The 20,748-nt window shown below is 39.8% G+C and overlaps 6 protein-coding genes across 7 annotated transcripts; 5 read left to right on the top strand and 1 right to left on the bottom strand.

Moving 5' to 3' along the window:
• The first annotated feature begins 3,590 nt into the window (after nt 1-3,590).
• Nucleotides 3,591-6,517, top strand: LOC120002143 (exopolygalacturonase-like). Its single transcript, XM_038850752.1, has 6 exons — nt 3,591-3,686; nt 3,984-4,226; nt 4,279-4,623; nt 4,747-5,036; nt 5,118-5,334; nt 5,417-6,517. The coding sequence occupies exons 1-6, from the start codon at nt 3,591-3,593 to the stop codon at nt 5,645-5,647; spliced, it is 1,422 nt and encodes a 473-aa protein (XP_038706680.1). The 3' UTR covers nt 5,648-6,517.
• A 147-nt stretch (nt 6,518-6,664) lies between these two features.
• Nucleotides 6,665-8,335, top strand: LOC119984447 (multiple organellar RNA editing factor 3, mitochondrial). Its single transcript, XM_038828427.1, has 4 exons — nt 6,665-7,097; nt 7,190-7,287; nt 7,675-7,740; nt 7,847-8,335. The coding sequence occupies exons 1-4, from the start codon at nt 6,733-6,735 to the stop codon at nt 8,116-8,118; spliced, it is 801 nt and encodes a 266-aa protein (XP_038684355.1). The 5' UTR covers nt 6,665-6,732; the 3' UTR covers nt 8,119-8,335.
• Nucleotides 8,336-9,885: 1,550 nt separating this feature from the next.
• LOC119984363 (uncharacterized transmembrane protein DDB_G0289901-like) lies at nt 9,886-12,682 on the top strand. The gene is made up of 3 exons (XM_038828308.1): nt 9,886-10,045; nt 10,155-11,517; nt 12,259-12,682. The coding sequence occupies exons 2-3, from the start codon at nt 10,183-10,185 to the stop codon at nt 12,430-12,432; spliced, it is 1,509 nt and encodes a 502-aa protein (XP_038684236.1). The 5' UTR covers nt 9,886-10,045; nt 10,155-10,182; the 3' UTR covers nt 12,433-12,682.
• A 178-nt stretch (nt 12,683-12,860) lies between these two features.
• On the top strand, nt 12,861-14,953 carry LOC119984516 (ethylene-responsive transcription factor ERF071-like). 2 transcript variants are annotated; one of them, XM_038828541.1, is made up of 2 exons: nt 12,861-14,030; nt 14,105-14,953. In XM_038828541.1, exons 1-2 carry the CDS (start codon nt 13,847-13,849, stop codon nt 14,698-14,700), a joined length of 780 nt encoding a protein of 259 aa, XP_038684469.1. In that variant the 5' UTR covers nt 12,861-13,846; the 3' UTR covers nt 14,701-14,953. The 2 variants fall into 2 exon arrangements, with proteins under 2 accessions (XP_038684469.1, XP_038684544.1); XM_038828616.1 differs by having other exon boundaries at nt 12,864-14,030; nt 14,123-14,953.
• A 2,686-nt stretch (nt 14,954-17,639) lies between these two features.
• Nucleotides 17,640-18,239, bottom strand: LOC120002133. The gene has a single exon (XM_038850741.1). The coding sequence runs from the start codon at nt 18,237-18,239 to the stop codon at nt 17,640-17,642; it is 600 nt and encodes a 199-aa protein (XP_038706669.1).
• Nucleotides 18,240-18,950: 711 nt separating this feature from the next.
• Nucleotides 18,951-20,475, top strand: LOC120001955 (60S ribosomal protein L19-3-like). Its single transcript, XM_038850515.1, has 3 exons — nt 18,951-19,001; nt 19,690-19,812; nt 19,963-20,475. The coding sequence occupies exons 1-3, from the start codon at nt 18,989-18,991 to the stop codon at nt 20,346-20,348; spliced, it is 522 nt and encodes a 173-aa protein (XP_038706443.1). The 5' UTR covers nt 18,951-18,988; the 3' UTR covers nt 20,349-20,475.
• The last annotated feature ends 273 nt before the right edge of the window (nt 20,476-20,748 follow it).

Raw genomic sequence — 20,748 nt, 5'->3', positions numbered from 1 at the left:
TTTTTAACTTATTTTTTTGACATGATGTGAAACAGTGAAAGAAAGAATTGGTTTCTTTGTTCATAGTGGTGGGGTATAGGAATGAAGTGTGAAGAAGAGCTTCTAATTTAATCATATAATTTGGAACTGACAGAAAATTCTCTAATTGAAATCTGATATATGTTACATTCACAGCTTTACTCTAGGCTTAGGGCGAATGTTTGCTTCGGCATGCCAATTCTTTACATATGCTAAGGTTCAATACTATATTCTGCAACTCCAGCTCATGAGAGGTCAGTACCTTATACTGTTTAGGCATCAGCTTGTCACAATAAAATGCTGGACAAGAAATTCTGTGCATGGAGGAGACATATGAAGACGGAGCGATTTGCTTTCAAAAACTTTATGCATGCTTGAGCAAATATGTAGATATGCTTTCACTTGAAATGACGAGGCAAAACGTACTTTTTATCGTGGTACAGACCCCCCTATTGCTCCATTGATGACAATAAACATCTTCCCCTTTATGATACTCAAGAATATACAAACCATTTTCTTCGCATTCTGATCATTAATTCCGAATTCAAATGATCCTCTTGGACGGTCCATCCGGAAAGTAGGGTAAAAGTAGCTTCTTGGGAATAAAATTTTGAATATCTAATCCAGTTTTGTCCAAGATGAGATATATATCTTTCCTTTTTGCTGTTTTGATGATAATTAACTTCAATGTTGTTTCTGTGACTACAATATAACTTTGATCATATCTTTGCACATTATCCTGAACATATGACTTAAGGCAATGGATTATGAATCTATTCATGTATAAGAAAAATGAAATCATTCCAACGAGTTTTGGTCCCCCGCGGATATTAATTTGGAGGGTTGAATGAATCCTTACCTCCCAGAATAAAGGTTCTCAGCAATCAGCATATATATCAGATTTAGATTATATATCAGATTTAGATTCTCAGGATAAAGAGAGAACTTCTAAAGGCCAACTTTTCTATATGGTCCTGTTCTTGGTCCCAGTCATGTTTATCCTATTTTCGAGCCTTGAAATGTGAAACTCTAGTTATCCAGCAATCAATTGTCTCTCTATATATGGGGCTAGTACTCCTACCAACTTTACACCAAACAAAACAACAAACAACTCCCTTGAAACAAATTATTTAGTCTCTTCTGCTCTTATTAGCAGATATGGCATCACGTCTTGGTAGGAGCAATGGACGGGAAGTACAAGACCGCCTCAAGAAGATCGGAGAGGAAGGCTTTGCTGCGATTCAGGGGTTATACGGAAACCAACCTGGTAGGTCTACGGGAGGACTACATGCTCATCCTTCTAAACCACATCAATATCAGCAGCAGCAGCAGCAACTTCAGCAACCATGTGTGTATTATGGCCCTCAAGTTTTCACAGTGAAACAAAAGCCTGTTATAAGTAGTGATCAGTCTGCTGAATACTATGGTGCGCCTCAAGTTCTCAAGATGAGGCAGCAGCCTGAAATCAATAGCGATCAGGCTGTCGAATCATATGGTGGGATGGTTTTTGTGGACCATCTCGCCAGGCCTTGATTCGTGGAAGATAGTTTATGTTGTATAGATATTGCTACTAAGCCTACTCTAGCTAACTCTTGTGTTTATATATATTAGATTGTAGTAACGATGAGAGTACTAAAAAGCTTATGCAAGTACCCTGCTTCTCCCTCTTCTATATATATGTATATGTATACGCCTTTTCTCTGATATATAAGATTGTATATCTCTTTGTCTACTATCTGTCTACATTTCAATGCTTTGCTGGGCTTTCAGGAAAAAAGAAGACGGTTTCTGTTGATCTATAACCCTGTTAAATATTGAATCTTTAGAGAAAGCAAAAATATGATAAATATTCCTAATCAATCACTGAGAGAAAAAAAAATGAAAAAACAAATAATAGAAGTAGTTTTTAAGTATGAACTGGGCTGTAACAAGTTGCAGTAAAAAAATAATCACAATACTGGGAGGAGAAGAGGGTTTTTTATGCTTCAAAGATTGATGGTGCAAATCAAGGAAAGTTGTTTTTTAAGTATGAACCTGTTTGTTCTTTACTTTCAATCTCTCTGAACCCAAATTTTTTTTATGTATTGAATCTCAATTACCATTCTTAATCCGGAGATTAGGCAATAAATGAATGTTATCCTGCCGCATAATAGAAGCGAGATCAGATGTCTAGATAAAAAAATGATAAACAACTCACATGCACAAGACTCGTGCAGTGAGTGGGGTCGGAAACAGACACAGACGCAAGCCTTACCCCCTCATAATATATGGAGAGGTTGTTTCAGGGTGCATCACAATTCACAGGCCTAAATGTGCCAGCCCAAAATATGTTTTTTTTCCCTTTTTAGAGCAGAAGATCACAAGAACTTTCCACAAAAGCAAGTCCAGAAACCATAAAAAAAAAATAGAACCTTTTTATATTCTACATGCTGTTGGTTAAGATTCCACGAGAAATCACAAGTTGCAGAACATCTGATTTCATTTGTTCAAAAAGAAGCTCAATCTTCCATGGAAATTTGACTGAAATAGTAACAAGTTAAAAGTGAGTGTGCTGTCATATATCATATATGAACCTTCTTTAAGAATCATGTGCTTTGAATGGGACCAAGAAGGGTAGGTCTGCATCTTTCAACTTGAGGATCTTAGGGAGCTTCTTGCATAGCGAACAGACAACTCGGACACGAATGTTGTATTTGTCCAGAATCCGAAACATGAGACTACAATCACTGTCTATAAATTGCACTACTCATCATATTGTGTGTATTATTCAATCAAAACACCAAACAGAATTTCCAATAACACAGATTTTTTCTTGTTTCTATCAGTTAAAGTCGAAGTCTTTTAATCATCCTGGCTCCTTTCTTGGAGAATCTAATTCGATATAGTCGAGGACTAGGCTTAGATACCAGGGAAAAAAAAAATCTCTTTTGAACTTATTTTTTGATATGATGTGAAAGACAGAATTTGTTTCTTTGTTCATAGTGGTGGGGTATAGGAATGAAGTGTGAAGAAGAGGTTCTAATTTAATCATATGATTTGGAACTGACAGAAAATTCTCTAACTGAAATCTGATATATGTTACACTTTCATAGCTTTACTATTCAAACCACGGAGCAATAGAATAGTTGGTTATATCTCTAGGCTTATGGCGAATGTTTGTTTCGGCATGCTCCTAAGGTCAGGAGTTTGAACTAACTGAAAGTATTTCTATGGGGTTTTCTTGGTCTCGGGTTAAGGGCCCCTTTTCAACCTTCATGGGCTTCGACTCAGTTTTACTTGTCGTCAACGTGGCGCGGGCTGTTCTGACTGTCCATTTTTCAACCCGCATGGACTTTGGCCCAATCTTACTTGTCATCGACTTAGTGCGAGTTGTTCTAGTGGTCCTAAGTCTACGTCCACTGAGTAGTCGGAAGGGCATTGTTGGGTTGGATGGTTCCTTGGTTACCCAAAATAAAATTAAAAAAAGAAGGCTTTACTATTCACATTTCCTAATTTTTAGGCTAACCCTAAATATTCTCCTGTAATAACCGGTAAGCAAGCTTGGTGAGCAACAGAATTGATTTATAGGAGCAATGTTGGTACTGAATTTGGTGGCTGAAATGGAGAGGTTCATGGAGAAAAATCAGCGCGTGTTTGCAGGGACAGAACACCACTCCTACATTAAGGGGGCAAGAACATACAAAGAATGACTAAAAATATCATCAAAAGCTAACCAAAACAACTAAAAAAAGGAGGAAAAAAAACAACAATCTCCCGTAGAGTTAGACCTCCCCTACATTGCATTGGTGGTATAACCATGTTTGTTATGCTACAAAGGAGGTATAAAGAAAGGAACAATCTAAAGAACACCAGCATACCAATTCCATCATCAAAGCCTCCGGAGGAGGCTTTTATAAAAGGTTTCATTGCCGGAACAAGAGGATAAGATTGTCATAGCTCTCTAAGGTTTTTAAAAGGGGTGGCAGGCAGCAATTATGGCCATTACATGGAGAGCTCCTACAAGTGCCTTTCTTCTCTTGTGCTTAGTTCTGGCTACGTGTGAGGCCAGGCCTCGTGGTGCCCCCGGTACAGTGGTTGGCCAGGCTACCCGTACAGTGGCTGATATTGCTCGCCACGATGCTAGGAATACCAAGAGAGACCCTAATGAAAAAATCTTCAACGTCATAGATTTCGGTGCTACACCTAATGGGAAAAAAATAAGCACAATGGTAAGGTTTCCGGATTTGAAAATGTGACCTCTGATTGTTCGCAATTATGTGATCACTAAAAAAAGCTGTTATTGTTTTGCAGGCATTCCAGAAGGCATTCAGTGCTGCATGCCAATGGAAGGGAAAGGCAAGAGTACTTGTTCCTGGGGGAGTCTTCTTAGTGGGAGCCCTCATCCTTCAAGGGCCATGCCAGGGTCCACCTCCTCTCATCGTTCAAGTCTCAGGAACTGTGAAAGCAGTGACTGATATAAGCGAATATGCTGATGGTGTTTGGATCCTATTCGACGGAGTTAATGGCTTAGTACTTACTGGTGGGGGCACTTTGGATGGCCAAGGTGCTGAAAGTTGGCAATACGCGGATTGTAAAACAAATCCTGACTGCCAACCACTCCCAGTCGTAAGTCCTAAACTTCATTTTCCACAATGCATTTCACTTTCAGAACCCAACGCAACAAATTTCTGCTGGCATAATTGAATCTACAACACATATTTATTTCTTGAATTGTTTCAATGATTGCAGTCAATAAAATTCAATCACATATCAAATGGAATCATAAGAGGAATCACCTCAGTTAATAGCATGGGATTCCACCTTGCAATCGTTCTCAGCGAAAACGTCAGGGCATACAACATTCACCTAATTGCACCTGCTGATAGCCCTAATACTGATGGAATCCATATCAGCCAATCCAGATTGATCAAAGTTGCCAGAAGTGTCATTGCTACAGGTGACGATTGCCTCTCCGTCATTCGTGACAGCTCCGATGTTAGCGTCAAGAAAGTGACCTGTGGCCCTGGACATGGCATCAGGTAATTAACTATTTCATTATAACAGTCATCAATTAATCTTTCATAATACTAATACTCTAGGCTTGTTGCCTTGTTTAACAGTATTGGTAGTCTAGGCAAGTACCCAGATGAGCACCTTACATCTAAAGTGATTGTGAAGAACTGCACATTAATAAACACAGACAATGGAGTTAGAATCAAAACAAAGGCAGGGTCGGTTGGCGGTCAAGCTTCAGGGATCATATTCCAGGACATCATCATGAAAGATGTTAGAAACCCCATCATCATAAATCAGAACTATGAATCCAGCAAGGGAAAGGTTACTTTCTTCTTCTTTTTGCTTAAAATTAAGACAAACTCCTGTTATATATGTACCTAACTTTGAGTTCTTTGTTGTGCAGTCATCGCTTGTAAAGATCAGCGACGTCCATTTCATCAACATCAGAGGAACCACATCCTCGAACATAGGCGTCAATCTTCTGTGCAGTCACCAAAATCCGTGCCAGAATGTTCAACTTGCCAACATTGATCTGCACTACACAGGTCCACAGAGAGGATTGCCTCTGTCTTCCTCATGTGAAAATGCAAGAATAAACTATGCTGGTGTCCAAAACCCTCCACCTTGTCGATAGACTGTCAAAATCGATCAAGATTCTGATGAGATTCTTTCTTGCCCATAATCACCATTTTTATCATCACATGATAGCAAAGCAACATTGTAATTCTTTGACTGTGAGTAAGTTAATATACAATGCCATTGTAACAAAAGCTAGTGGAATGAGAAGAAGGTCATGAATTTTTTATATAGTGTAATTTGTAAACTTTATATATAATGGCTTGAAAATGATCAAGAAACACAAAGAAAATTCCAGAATGTACAAGATATGTAATATCATGTAATGTAAGCATATGTACCTCAAAAGCAGCAAGCAATTCAGCTATATAATAAACTCAATAACTTTTATATATTTTACAAGGAGCACATATGAACTAAATACACAAACATTTTTCATCAAAAACAAAAAACAATTAAAATAACTTTATCTTGTAAATTGAGTAGTTTTTCTCACAGGCCAAGCATGATCAGGACATTAAATCCTTGTTGGAAGATCCCACAAGCCCTATGAACCAGTTGCAAGGTCGAGTGCAGGAGATAATGGAGGGTGACATTCGGTCAAAAGGGCTGAACAAGGGATCCATCTCGTAAATTGCGATAATAAAAACACCCATGCGACTTAAACTCACGACCTCTCCTTTGTGCTAAGAGTTACCGCGATGAAGGTCACTATCTCAAGCCAACAACCAGTTGTTCTGCATTAATTCTTCGTTACCAGCATTAACCTTAATAAGATTTAGTACTAGTAATAGGGTTGGGGAGTAATAGTAGGCAGTGTAGTAAGAAGAAACCTAGAACATGTAGTCTGGAGAGCTGGAATTTGCAGAAAGGACTGATCTTGAGAGAACAAGAGGAAAGCGGAAGATTTAGGTTTAGGGCACGATTCTAGCGATTTGGGAATTTTGACCTGGGTGATGGGCCGGAGTCTGGACCTCCCGGTGGGCTTGAATATGAAGCTTTGTTAGGGCGTTGGGCCTAAGACAGAAGAAGGCCCATATTCAGTTAACGAGCGATCCACCAAAGAAATATGAATCAAACTCCTCACCGCATTCTCGCAGACAAGCAGAAACTCGGAAGGGACATCAAATCAGTACTTCGGCGATGGCGCACATCACGGCCCGGCGCACCGTAGCGTCACTCGTTACGCGAGCCCTCTCGTCTTCATCTCCAACTTCTGTTTCCTCTTCTTCTCGCTTCGCTTTTGCTGTATTCGACAAAATCCCACTGCCCCACCTCCTCCCAAACCCGGTAAGAATCCCCGTCCGACCCAAGACTTCCGGGTCTGGATACTCGCCCCTCAACGACCCTTCTCCCAACTGGAGCAACCGGCCTCCCAAGGAGACGATCCTTCTTGATGGGTGCGACTACGAGCACTGGCTTATCGTCCTGGAGTTCAACGACCCACAGCCCAATGAAGAAGAGATGATAAACGCCTACGTCAAGACCCTAGCACAAGTATTGGGCAGGTACCCCTGACGTGCTGGTTTCAATTTTGTTTTCGTATTTCGCATTTTATTTAGGGGGGTTTTGATTTCCTTTGATACTGTGGGGGTTTCAGTGAGGAAGAGGCGAAGAAGAAAATTTACTCGGTTTGTACGACTACTTATACTGGGTTTGGTGCTCTGATATCAGAAGAGCTCTCTCACAAGGTGAAAGGTATGAACTCATAATATTTTTTCAGTTCAGGTTTTTTACTAGGGTTTAGGGTTTTGAGGGGTTTCTTTGAGTTCTCTATGTACTACTGTTCTTCTCTCCAAAGATTGACTTTTATGCGTTTGGCTTCTAAAATTGTTGATTTGGGTGCTGGAGGGGCTACGGTTCAAGGCTTAAAGTTGTGGCCTTTACAAATTTCTGCTTAATCTGCACTATTTTTTCAGTACATGTCAATTATTTTTTGAGGGAGGTTATTACATAACAATTGTTGATCGACTGATTAGAGGTTTATGGTTGAAGTTGACGCAACCTTTAATCCCCATTTAATCCAAATTTTTGTGCAAGGATAATATGTTGATTGGCATGTTTGATTTTTTTCTGTTTGAATAGGATTACCTGGTGTTCTCTGGGTTTTGCCAGATTCATATCTTGATGTCCCCAACAAAGATTATGGAGGTGCGAACAATCTAAAACTTGAAAACTGACAAAATTACTATTCCTAAATTTCGTTGTGGGTTATTAAATTTATTATTTGTCATTTATCTTGTCTTTGATTGATTAGGGGACCTTTTCGTTGATGGGAAAGTCATCCATAGGCCCCAGTATTGGTACAACCAGAGTCAACCAGCTAGGAATAGGCCTCGTCCACGGTATGATAGACGCCGAGAAACAAGGCCGGTTGAGTGGAGACAGCCAATTCAAACACAGGACCAGAACCAAGACCAGAGACAGCCTCCACAGCAATCATCGTCAATGGCTGGCCAAAATTCTCCTCATGGTGGAGCAAGCAATTCCTCCGTGAACCAAGGAGGATTTAATCAGAATAATGTCTGAGATCCAATATCTGTCATAAGTTTGAACTTAGAATGGGAATGAAGGTTTGTTAATCAATTTTTAATCTGATTAACCTTGACTGGATCTTTTGCGCTGCATGTTTTTTTAGAAGCTATGCATAATTCTCATCATATTTATGAAGATTTGGAAAACTATTTTTGATGGTTCCTTCTGTTTGAATGTTGTTGATAAATAAGTAAAAAGCTTGTTGATAGACCTTTATTAGATTAAATGGTTCCTATGGTTTTTTCTGTCATGCTTATCATATATACCTAATGTGTATTTCAACTTATATGCTGTGTGTATTGTGTAGGTTGTTGCAACTAAGATGTTATGTTGTAAATTGTAATGCCCACACACACCTAATTTGCCAACCCTCCATCATCTCTTCAACGTAGCCCATTCTTCATCATTGCTTATTATTTTTTGAAAGTTAACGAATTTAAAAATGCAATATCTGGTTCATAATTTCCTGTGTTTCTAGTTCAGCAATTGTAAACCGAAGTGCTACCACTTTGACCTTTTCATTCTTGTTCGTCTGCATGCTAGAGCTTGAAAATACAATGTGGCTCTGAGTGATGGTATTTCCCAGTGAGAAATCCCTCCGCCCCGTGTTTCCTCTGAAGCATACCCCTAACCAAGTATTGATAGCATGTTCAGTAGTTATGTATGTTTCTATGGGCTTTATGCATATATTTAAGTTGGTTCCTACTACTTTTTATGAGGTTTGTGAAGTTGCTGAGTTCAATGACATTTAGGATCAGCTAAGAATTCTGAAAATCGCATTCATTTCCTTGATAATTGGGTGGATCCAATACTGAGTTGTCTCTCCGGAGCAAGAGCCAGTGAAGAGGAAATAAAATTTGACTAAATCTGATTGTAACTAGTTGGGTCAACTTATGCTTGTGAACATTGGACTTGGTAGAAACATTTTGGTTCCCAGCTTCTAGTAGTGGTGGGAAACATGAAGTCTCCATTGTATATTATTTGGTTTGCTTTGCTTTGCTTTGATGTTCCTATTCTGTGCTCCTAGTCTGAATTCTTGGATTTTTGGGTATCCAGCCTAGCTATGAATCTAGTGACCCATAATTTATTCTGATTGAATGACAGTTCTGGCTGGCAGCAATTTGTGGTCACACCATCTTATGATTATGATCATTTTGTTAGTATTTGAAAAGATCAGCTAATTCTCTAGCTCAATCATTGACTAAATAGTTCACTAACTCAATTTGCCACTTGGTCTAATGTTGTAATACATCCATTGAAGCCTCTGGTATGCAAAGCTAGTTATTCATTATGCTTGTGCCCTTTCTGTTTTTCTGAAATAGTCAAGGACATGTATGGTTGGTGAATCTCTTAGAGGTCAAATTGTATAGATTGAGGAAGTCTTTAATTCGATTTTTATTGGGAGCAAATTAATACTCGTGGTTACATGATGGGCTTTGACCTAATTTATTATGTTGTTAGGTAGAAAATTTATATGCGTGTAGAGTTGACGAGCCTAGTTTAGGCTCATATATAATGTCCAAAGGATAAATTTGTACGGTGTCGAGTCCTAAGATGTCAAATCCACAATTTTGTTCTAAATATAGATTAATTCACAATCTAGTAATCTACTGTCATTTTTTGCATAACCTTGCTTGCTTTACATAAGTAACCTCTATATGTCTCTTGAATTCCATTTATATCCCCGCCGTAGTCCTTGCTAAAATTAGATTTCAGGCCCAGGCCCAGGCCCAGGCCCAGGCCCTCTGACAAAACAAAAACAGAGGAAAACAGAGAGGAAAAGCCTGATGCTTGTTCGTTTTTAATTCCCTTCTCCGTTTCCTCTCTCTGTGACTGACTTCCGGGCTCTTTCTCCTTGATCTACTACTCTCTGCTGTACCGATCTCTCTCTCTCATTAACGATCTTACATAACCAGACAAGGTACGCACCACTCGATTTATTCATAATCAGATTTCTTTCACAGCATCTCGTTAGATAGATCCCACAGTTTTTTTTTTGATTCTTTTTTTTTTTCGTTCGGAATACGAAGAGTGAATTCAAATAACGGAAAATCCAGCATGAATTCACGAAGAGGATCGACCTCAACCTTCGATTTCGATCTCAGTATTGGGTCCGGTAGACCCAAATCCCTTAACGATCAGAGGAACCAAACCTCGTCGTATTCATATTCATCAACGGCGGCGACGGCGACGGCGACGGCGACCGCGCAATCCAAACCCTCCTGGCAACCCAACAAGCCTTCCTGGACCCACCAGCCCGCGCCTAGTCAGGCTGCTCGACCAGGTGGATTGAACGGGCCTACTTCGATGGTGGGTGATATCACGGGCAAGAGCTGGAATTCGATGGGCTTGGGTTCTGGCATTGGGATTCCAGAGAAGAACCAGAGCTTGTTTGGTGATCTAGTTAACTCTTCTATTGGGAAGGGTAAGGGCAGTAGCAATGTTCCATTAAAGAATGCTACACTGGCTCCATCCACGCAATCTTCCAATAAGAGTTCATTTTCCATGAGAAATTTGGGCGCATCGTTGCCAAAAACTGGCCATTCTGTTGATTGTAGTAGTTTGGGAGCCAATAACAGTTTTGGGGGTTATAATGGTGGATACAATAATAGTAGTACCGTAAATATCAACAGCAATAAGACTGCCAATCTTGGTGGTCCTTCAATGCCCAATATGGGTGGATCTGGAGGTGGGATGAACAGTAATAAGGACCCATTTGGTTCTTTGGTTGATTTTGGATCTAAACAAGCAGCTGGTGGTCTTAATTCGACGAGTAAAGCCAGCAAGGTGAATGCTGGTGGTGATTCATTAGGGGATTTTCAGAATGCTTCAAAAATGAGCACCACAACATTTTCAAATAATGGTTTTACTGCAACTAGTCATGATTTCTTGGGATCGAATGCGAGTTCTGTATCGAAGGGTGATTTTGGCATGCCCAACAAGGATTCTGCATCTCAGACTCATTTTCAGCCTCCTATGCAATCGTCTAGTGATGATCCACTCAACATGTTCTTTTCATCATCCTCAACTTCTGCTGGAGGTGATGCAGCTGCTTCTGAAGGAGTGGGAGGACAGCGGTTCTCTGAAGTTGATGAGTGGGGATTGGATTCAGAGTTTGGAGGATCAGGAAGTAATGAAGCAGGTGGTAACACTACAGAGCTTGAAGGGCTTCCTCCTCCTCCTGCTGGGGTAACAGCTTCATCTGCGAAGATCAAAGGTATTGATAATCAAAAGCAGGGGCAATATGCTGATGCCATCAAGTGGCTCTCTTGGGCTGTAATTCTTTGCGACAAAACTGGTGATGGGGCTGGAGCCATGGAGGTTTTATCATTCAGGGCTTCATGTTATAAGGAAGTTGGAGAGTATAAGAAGGCCGTGGCTGACTGTTCAAAGGTATAATAATCTCCTATCCATAAAATTTAACTGTTTAATATACGCAAGTGAAAGTTCGTACCTCTTTGGTCAGGCGAACATGTGGCGTAGTGGTTAAGTTGCAAAGGTGCAACCTAGAGGATGATATAGGTTCAATTCTTAAAAACAGTCTCCACATATTATGTTAGGGTTAGATCTGCGCACATGCTACATGTACCCTGCCCACTATGATAGTCTTGTGCATGGGAGTTGTTTACCTTTAATATAGGCAAGTGAAAATTTATGCAAGTTTCGTGAACATAGAACATAGCTCTTGCTGTAGTCGAATGAAACACTTATTGGCAAATAATGGATTAGAAAATCTGCTAGCTGCTTTTGTTTAGCAGGTAAAACTCCCAAACTAAAGAAAAAGGACTAGTGTTTGAGTATACTCACACTGGCAAGCTTTTTTTTTCCCCTACAAACTCTGTATGACTTATGAGTAGCTTTCTGGCAAAACTAAAGAAAAAGGACTCGTGTTTGAGTATACTCAAACTGGCAAGCATTTTTTTCCCCTACAAACTCTGTATGACTTATGAGTGACTTTCTATTAGTTTTGTCTGCCCAGTCAACCCCAAGTACCATAATGTTCCAATTACGTCAATATTTTTTGTTTATGTTATCTTGTATCGGCGTCTTTTTAACATCAATTGAGAGCTTTGATTCCCCAATGCATCCGTTTAGCTTAATACCAGACTCCATGGTCTGCATTTTTTTCTGCAGGTGCTTGAACAAGACGATGCCAATGTATCCATCCTCGTACAGCGTGCTCTCCTTTATGAAAGTATGGAAAAGTATAAACTTGGGGCAGAAGACCTGAGAACAGTTTTGAAGATTGACCCTAGTAACAGGATAGCAAGAAGCACCGTGCACCGGTTGGCTAAAATGGCAGACTAGAGAGGTATTGCAATTCTGTACTCGTATTAGCTTCTTCAAATACGTGGATAAACTTACTCCTCCCTTAATCAAAACATGTTGTGGGGGGTCAAAAGTAACAATTTTCTTGATTTTTTGGTTTGCATTGATAAGTTTCTGCCTGAGGAGGGCTCTCTTGTATCTGATGTTAAATTTCTGTCTTTGTTGATTGTGAATGGGAACGATTTCATTTCTTGTTTTCAACAGAAAATACAGACCAGCTTGTCTATAACCCTGTGTTAATTCATGCTTGCTTTCATAATCTTCTATATGCTAAAGAAATAATGTCTTATTTTTCACCATAGCCACTCTTTCTAAAGCTGGTGGGTTTTGCTAATTAAAGGGGATTTGGATAATTAGGAAACAACATGGATGCATGCAAAACTGCAACTAAGTTATGGGCCAAAGTATATTCAAAGAAAGAGAGAGTGATTTGAGTATTATCTGTTTGTTTCTCGGGAAGAGGAGGCATGATAGCATGTATGTGAGGATGGGAAGCAGAAACAGAAAAAAGTGTCCGCTTCTGGTTTCCACCATTCATTAGCTGTTAGCCTGTTAACAGGCCTTTCCTTCCATGTTTCCTCAAGGCCTGCAAAATTTTTGGTCCCCTTTTTATTATGTGATGTAATATTATCCATTTGAAGCCCATCCCCAATTCATTTGTCCCGTCCAAGTAAAAAAAGAAACGGTAAGAGCATTTAGATCGAGGGAACTTCTTCGAGGCAAGATTCTTTGAACCCATACTGAGATGAGTAAATCTCTATACTTGTGCATCGCACCTCTTGGAAGTTTTTCTATAGAGGATTAGGATATCTTGCTAATATTTTAACAGGAGATGTGACCTCAAAGTGTTTACGAGAAGTTTCGAAGAAATAAAAGTGTCACTTAGTAGAGCAATTGGCAGTCTATAACGAAGAAGAAAGCCAGCTCGAACGGTTACAGACTTGCAGCAATTTGGAACAACTCATTGCAAATTGCAATGCGTTACACTGACACACACACTAGGTACCACCACGTAACGCAACTCACCAAACCATTCCCCCCCCCCCCCCCCCAAGCTCTGCAAATGGACACCCTAACTGCAATCCTACGGTCACCCTATCTCTGTTTACTGTCTCTTTTTTCCTTAATCTCCTCCTCGCCGTCCGATCAAAATCCATAAGAAGACAAAAGAAGTCGGACAACAGAGAAAGTAACTGCTACTTCTTTGTATGCTTGTGAAGGAGTTAGTTGTAACTGATCAATAGTAACTCTCTATATAAACTCCCACCACACGAGAAAGACCTGTACTGTACTTTTCCCTTCACCTACATGAGTATAGGCAAATGTCTTGACTCTTAAGAAACCCCCCCCTCTCTCTAGTTTTTCTCTCTCTCTAAAAAGGAATTCATCGAAGATGTGTGGGGGTGCAATTCTCTCTGACTTCGTCCCACCCTCCTCTTTCCGGAAGTTGAGTGGAAAGGAACTCTGGTCTGAGCTTGACACTGACCTCCTTGGCTTGGATTCTGATGTCGGGAAAGACCAATCAAACCAGTTTAAAAGCTTTCATGTTGCCCCAAAACCGATGAAATCCGACAAAGGTAATAGCTTTTGTATCTGGGTCTTCATTTTTCTAAATTCGTATGTGGGTTTTGTTAATTTCGTCGAACACTAGATGGTTTTGAATTTGCAGTGAAAACGGAGAAGCCAAGCTTAGGGGAGGCTACGGAGAGCAAGAAGCAGAGAACTCGCAAAAATGTTTACAGAGGAATTCGGCAAAGGCCGTGGGGCAAGTGGGCGGCGGAGATTAGGGACCCGCAAAAAGGTGCCCGAGTCTGGCTAGGCACGTTCAGCACAGCAGAAGAAGCTGCCCGAGCCTACGATGAAGCCGCGATTCAAATCCGGGGAGAAAAAGCCAAGCTCAATTTCTCCCACCCACGGCCTCAATCTCATGCTGCCGCTCCACCCGCTAAAAAGCTCTGCCCCGAACCTGCCATGGAGTCCAGTCAAGCATTTTATCAAACACTTCCACCACAACCACAGCAGTTACTTCCACCACCGCCTTTTATGGACTCTGAGTTCCAGAATTTCCTTCCCAGTGAGACCCAGCTCGAAGAGAAAATATCTAGCCTTGAATCTTTGCTACTGGGACTGGACCAACTCGAGTCCCCAGCACTTGAGACTAGCTCTTGCGAAAGCTACAGCGAATCGTTGGAGGATCTGTGGATGCTCGACGATGCGGACCAACATCAACTTCGTTTCCCGTTTTAACCCAATTATGTAACCGAGCAGTAATGGTCCTAATAAGCTCTCTTAATCTGGTATAAGACTTCTGTTTATGTCTTTTTATATATATATTGCATAATATAAAAGGCTCTATGTTATGTGGTCGCATACTTGCATGCATCATGTTTTTGTCGTGTTCTCTTGGGCTCGAGTTTGTTTCAACATTCCAAGCCTTGGACGTCGCGTCGCGTCGGTGCCTGTATCACATTATTATTAAACAAGTATTAAGGTAATGAACCACACCTAGTCGGTGAATCTCTTTGAGACTAATTATATGCATTCAAGAGGTTTTAAGCTTGATTCTCAATAAGAACAATATCCTTATAATCACGTGTTTGGTTTTAACCTAACATACCCTATCGTCATGTGAGAAATTTTTTTGTATGTGGCTGTGACGACGTGAGTTTAGATTTATATCGGATGTTCAAAAAAAAAGTTTGTATGATGTGGTTCTCAGTTAAAATAAGAGAGTCATGAAGTGCATTTATCTTGTGCATAAAGGACGACTATTCACTATTTTTAGGTTTATAATTAAAATGGTTGATGTAGATGTAGATGGTGTTCTCCCATCACAGACCATTAAAAAAATATTTGGAAAGTAGCTCCATTAGGTTTGAATTGAAACGTATATTTATTGGGTTATGATACATTGATACTCGAACTGGGTGCTGCTCAATCAATTTTACTTGCAATGTATGTGCCTTAGAGTTTAGATTGTTCCAGGATCAAGGCATTTCTGGAACTTGAGTCTTTCTTTGTTAAAAAAAAAAGTTTTGCAAACTAAAACACTTAATCCCTTGGTTCGGCTATTTAGGGCTGTTTGTTTCTTATTATTTAATTGATTTGTTCTTCCTTGTAACATACTGTTCAAGCTATTTAGGGTCTACTGACCAAGTGACCATAATAAACCTGCTGTTCTTTGTTTCTGATTATTTAACTGTTTTGTTATTCCCTATAATATACTACTGTTCAAGCTATCTTGGTACTTCACATGCATGATTCATGTTATATATCTGTAAAATTATAATGGTTGTATATGCGTATGATCTGTAACTAATGGATGTACTTAATATCACTGCAGAAAAGGGATACCTCCTCCTGAATTGCAAGAAGCATAGTTGAATTTGATATTTGCTCCACCGGAATGTGCAATATTTACTCCTCTACAGAAGCTGGGGAACGTCTTTGAGAAGCACTATGGATACTCAGAAAAGCATGTGAACAAAAAGGTATGTATATTGTTTACACAAATTCATTAATCATGCTCCTCTTAAACATTGTTTATTGAATAGTTCACATACTTGAGCCTATGCATCAGAAAAATCTGTGCACCGCACAGTGGATTGCAATTCGAAGAAGCAATTGTCAATGCAAGTGCCCTCAAAACCAAACCAGAGAAAAAGTTTATGAAGTCGAAAAAGACGACGAGAATGTGAGGATGAGCAGTTCAACCTCATGGAACTGCTTTACCAATATGTGTTCAGAACTTTCATATTCATTACTTAAAACTTCCTCAGACATATAGGTAAAGCAGTCTCATGATGTTGAACTGCCCATCCTCTCATTTTCGTTGTCTTCTTGAATATAAGCTCTCTCTGGTTTGGAGAGCACTTGCACCAACAAATGCGTATGCGTATGAAAGTTTAGAGGGTTATGAAGCAGCTGAGATAAGGAAAAGCAATTATTCAAGTAATATTGTGAATGAAGCAGAAAAAACAGCTAACACCATCATGGGATGCATAAGAAATTTCAGAGGAAGTAGCAAGAGATAAAAAAAACCACTTTGCATTGCTAAACTGACACAAGTTTTAGATATTACAATCACCAGAACATTTTGCTGGAAGGAGCTCATGCAATGATAGTGAGGAAAGGATAATATTTTCATTCTACTATTTCCCATGTCAGATGAAAACAAACACGATAGCAGCTATTCTGAGAAGCAAACACGGTTCCAGCTATTCTGAGAAGCAAACATGGTCACAGCAATTGTTGCGAAGCTTGGACCTGACTTCTTAGCATGAGGGACTTTACATGTGGACCAAGTTGGGATATACTAAATTCAAATTGAATTTGGGGTGGTATTATTAGTTTGATTATATGTTATGATCTCCAAGTAAGGAGCCAGGAATTTAACGTATGTAACATGCTATTCCTCCACCGTAACTGCAAGGGCCACGAGGCTATTAATAAAATATCGGAGGTGCAGTCCTTTGATTTTTTTTATTATATATATTTTATTTGCAAAAACCAGAGTAATGTAAGATAAGAACCTAGTGGGTACTAACTAGGTTATTCAAAGCCGATATGGGTCAAGGAATTTATGGAGGATGAGAACATAATGGGAACTAACTGGGTTATTCACGCAACTAAGGGCAAGGAGCTGTCTCAGGAGCAATGCAGCACACTATTCAGATAATCCTGTCTTCTGATCATATAGAGGGATAATAATTACAGAATATTTCTGAAAGTCCCCAAACATTAGTCCCTATTCTATACTCTATAGCTGCGTTATCGGCCTCCATTGGATTCAACTCACTCATAATCTCATTTAGTTGTTTGTGTGTACACAAACAAATCAAACCAGTAGATTAAATACTCTCAATGTTCATATCCGCGAAAAATCTTAAATTTACTTCTCAAAAGGTAAGTATTAGGTAGGATCAACATTAATAATAAGCAATCTACCCTATGCAATCAGCTTAGTATTGAGGAACAAAACCATTAAAAGCAACTTGTAACTACACAGTGAAATCATAAGCAGAATCATAAACAACAATGAGTATATATACAGTTTTACATTGTAACTTTGATTCAGGTCACAGAGGCACATCACCCTCAATTAGAAAATATAAAAAGTTAAAAACCATTTCTTGATTCATAATTTCCATCTATAATTTCAAGTTTCAAAGAAATCAGTTACCGAATCAGTAAATTGAAGTCAGCCTCATTGGACCCTTCCCCCTCTCAGCATCACCAATGCCATCAGCGACGGTCCTCAACAACTTCTTGAAGGCGAAATGCACGCAATTCGAAAGCGCAATCCACGCAATCACCTCATATATAAAATCCAAAGCAAATCCTGACGATGAAGAAGATGACTCATCCCAATTTTGCCCTCCAAATCCACCAAAATTCCATCCATTCCCGCCGCCCCAGTAATTACCCCCACCACTAAACGGACCGTCTCCATCATTATCGCCGAAAAATCCACCGTCTTCCCCGTTCCCAGAATCATCCCCGCCGAACAACTTCCGCTTGGTCCGCCGCTTCTTACGCGTTAGCGTACGGGATACGGTTCTTCTAGAGTTCGGCTTCACAGGCGGCGGCGCAAGCGCATCGACGAGGAAAATCACGGCGGGTGCATGGATTACTCCGGTCGATGACGCGGATTGGTCGGCGGAACAATCGGAAAGCGACAAAACGTTGTTGGAGATGTAATTGTGGCGATGAAGCAAGGAGCTCGCGAACCCTAGGCCCACTTTAGTGAATACCGTCACGGTATCTGCGACAAGCGAGACGTCCATGATTTCGACGGGAAATTTTACAAACAGATTGAGATTTGATAATTTTAGGAGTTATAGAGGAGAGAAATTTATACAGGGAAACTCGATTTTCCTAGAAAGCGTCGGAAAATTGAAAACCAAGAGGGAATCAACTTTGATTCGGATAACGACAAGAGTTTGTTTGCCAAAGTGGACGAAACGTGTTGCGTGTTGGGCCATTGGCGGCTTGCCATATCAGAAAAATTGACAGGTGGGTCAAAACAAGGATTTTTGCCCAATCGACAGAGAAAATATTCAGTGGTATCAGCACACCACGTCACAATGATGACGTGGTGTGCATGACCCACTCATTATTTGACACGTGTATAAATAACAGGGAATTACCTAACACGTATTTGCTGGATTCCTACTCCTTCACCCCTCACATCGGCCTTCCATCTTCAATCGGACCAACACAGATTCGCCGGAGGCCGGCTTCGACAGATACGAAGACCTTTCTGCGATGTCAGGTGAATGGGCAGCGATTGCCCACGTATAATCTCCGACTCTGCATCCGACTTCCGGATATCGGCAGCGAGTGGCTTTCCCGTGAGATTTGGCTATTCTTCTACTTAAATAAATACACGAATTCAGATATTCAGAATTATTAACCCTTTTGGAAATGGTTTTCCCCTATCTTGGAAGGCTTGTCCAATCATAGATTCATAGGCATTCTGTCTTGCATAGATAAGGGATCGTGATACCCACTTAGTTACATCAGCGATATATCCATGGCCAACTCCAGTACTTTCCCGTTCTGTCTCTATTTCGTATCTTTCGTTTGCAGCTTTAATAGTTCTATTAGCGGAACAACTGTATGGCGGGCCTATAAACTGACTAGATTTGAATCCATTATCTGATAAAATAGTTAATCTACTGTTTGGTGTAGATTCGAATTGGAAATGTAATATATACTTAACCATCTCTGTGCATACTTTTTTTGGGGTTGGAAGTTAAGAGAGATTTTTGTCCAATTATATAAATTTTTGACACATATTATTGGTGTGATTTATGAGATCTATCAGTGCATGCTCGATCAAACATTGAAGACATCATGCTTTAGTGTTTGATTTTGGAACAATGTATGATTGATTGTATAGACAACTAGTATATAGCACCAAGATGGGAGGACCACCCTCTGATGTGTTCCAAGAGTTTAAAGCTGGAGATGATATTTGGCTTGGTAGATAATACCTTTTTTGTGGCAATTGAAGTTCTATTTTATGTACCCAAAGCCGTCATAAGCAAGACCATTTATAGTTTTATTGTGAATATTTATTGTTTGTGTTAAGTTTAATTTCATCATCTTGTTTGTATGATCATTGCTTTTCACAATTAATGGCACACTGCACTGCTCTTGATATTTGGTCAATATATTGTCCAAGTTAAAATCATGTTGCGTAGCTAAGTTAGTTTAATTGGTTGATTTCAGGGCAAAACATTAGAAAGCTGGTGAAGGATGGTTTCATCATCAAGAAGCCAACCAAGATCCACTCTCGATCTCGTGCGCGTAGAATGAAGGAGGCCAAGAGAAAGGGTCGACACTCAGGATATGGTATGTTTGCCTTGTGAGATTGAAAGTTCGTGTTTATCGATGCACATTTAGTTGTATCTAATCAATTTACATGTCAGAGAAGTTCTTTCTTTTTTCTTTTGCTTTTTCAAGACCTTTTTTGTTTTCAATGTTACTTCTAAATGTGCAAAGGTAAGCGAAAGGGTACAAGAGAGGCCAGGCTGCCAACAAAGATCCTTTGGATGAGGAGAATGCGGGTGCTCAGGCGCTTGCTTCGCAAGTACAGAGAAAGCAAAAAAATTGATAGGCACATGTATCATGACATGTACATGAAGGTGAAAGGTAATGTCTTCAAGAACAAGCGTGTGCTGATGGAGAGTATCCACAAATCGAAGGCTGAGAAGGCGAGAGAGAAGACTCTGTCAGACCAATTTGACGCCAAGCATGCTAAGAATAAGGCAAGTAGGGAGAGAAAGCGAGTGGATCTTGGTGACATGTTATTGATTTTTCGCGTTAATTACAAAGACAGAAATTCCAGTGAATTTGTTTTATGGTTGTTTTACATACAACTTAATTAGCTACTTTTTTGTTTTGACATTAAAGGGACTTGGGGCTGCACCAGCATCTACACCTCAACAAGCTGAGTAGGATATGTGACACTCATTAAATTAAGCTTTTTAATGACAAGTTTTGCTAATTTTTTTTTTTGCATTTTGCATTTTGCATTTTTGTAGGGGAGACAAGAAAGCCAAAAAGTGAACTGAAACTCAACTGTGATAGACTGAGAAGATATGTTACTATAGATGCGTAAATGCCCTTTGATTTCTTAATTGTTGGTTTGCACACTTTTTTTTAGTTCCAAAATTTTGGAAGTCTTGCTAATGTTTTGATTCCTTGTAATCTTATAGGATACATTTTTTTTGAATTATTGATGCAATTATCCAATAGACATTAAGAATTTAGAACCCTGTTGCAGTT

The sequence above is a fragment of the Tripterygium wilfordii genome, chromosome 1 (assembly GCF_013401445.1).
Source record: "Tripterygium wilfordii isolate XIE 37 chromosome 1, ASM1340144v1, whole genome shotgun sequence".
In the NCBI taxonomy this organism is placed as follows: domain Eukaryota; kingdom Viridiplantae; phylum Streptophyta; class Magnoliopsida; order Celastrales; family Celastraceae; genus Tripterygium; species Tripterygium wilfordii.
The sequence above is the reverse complement of the archived record's forward strand: the minus strand, read 5'-3'. Positions and strand labels throughout refer to the sequence as shown.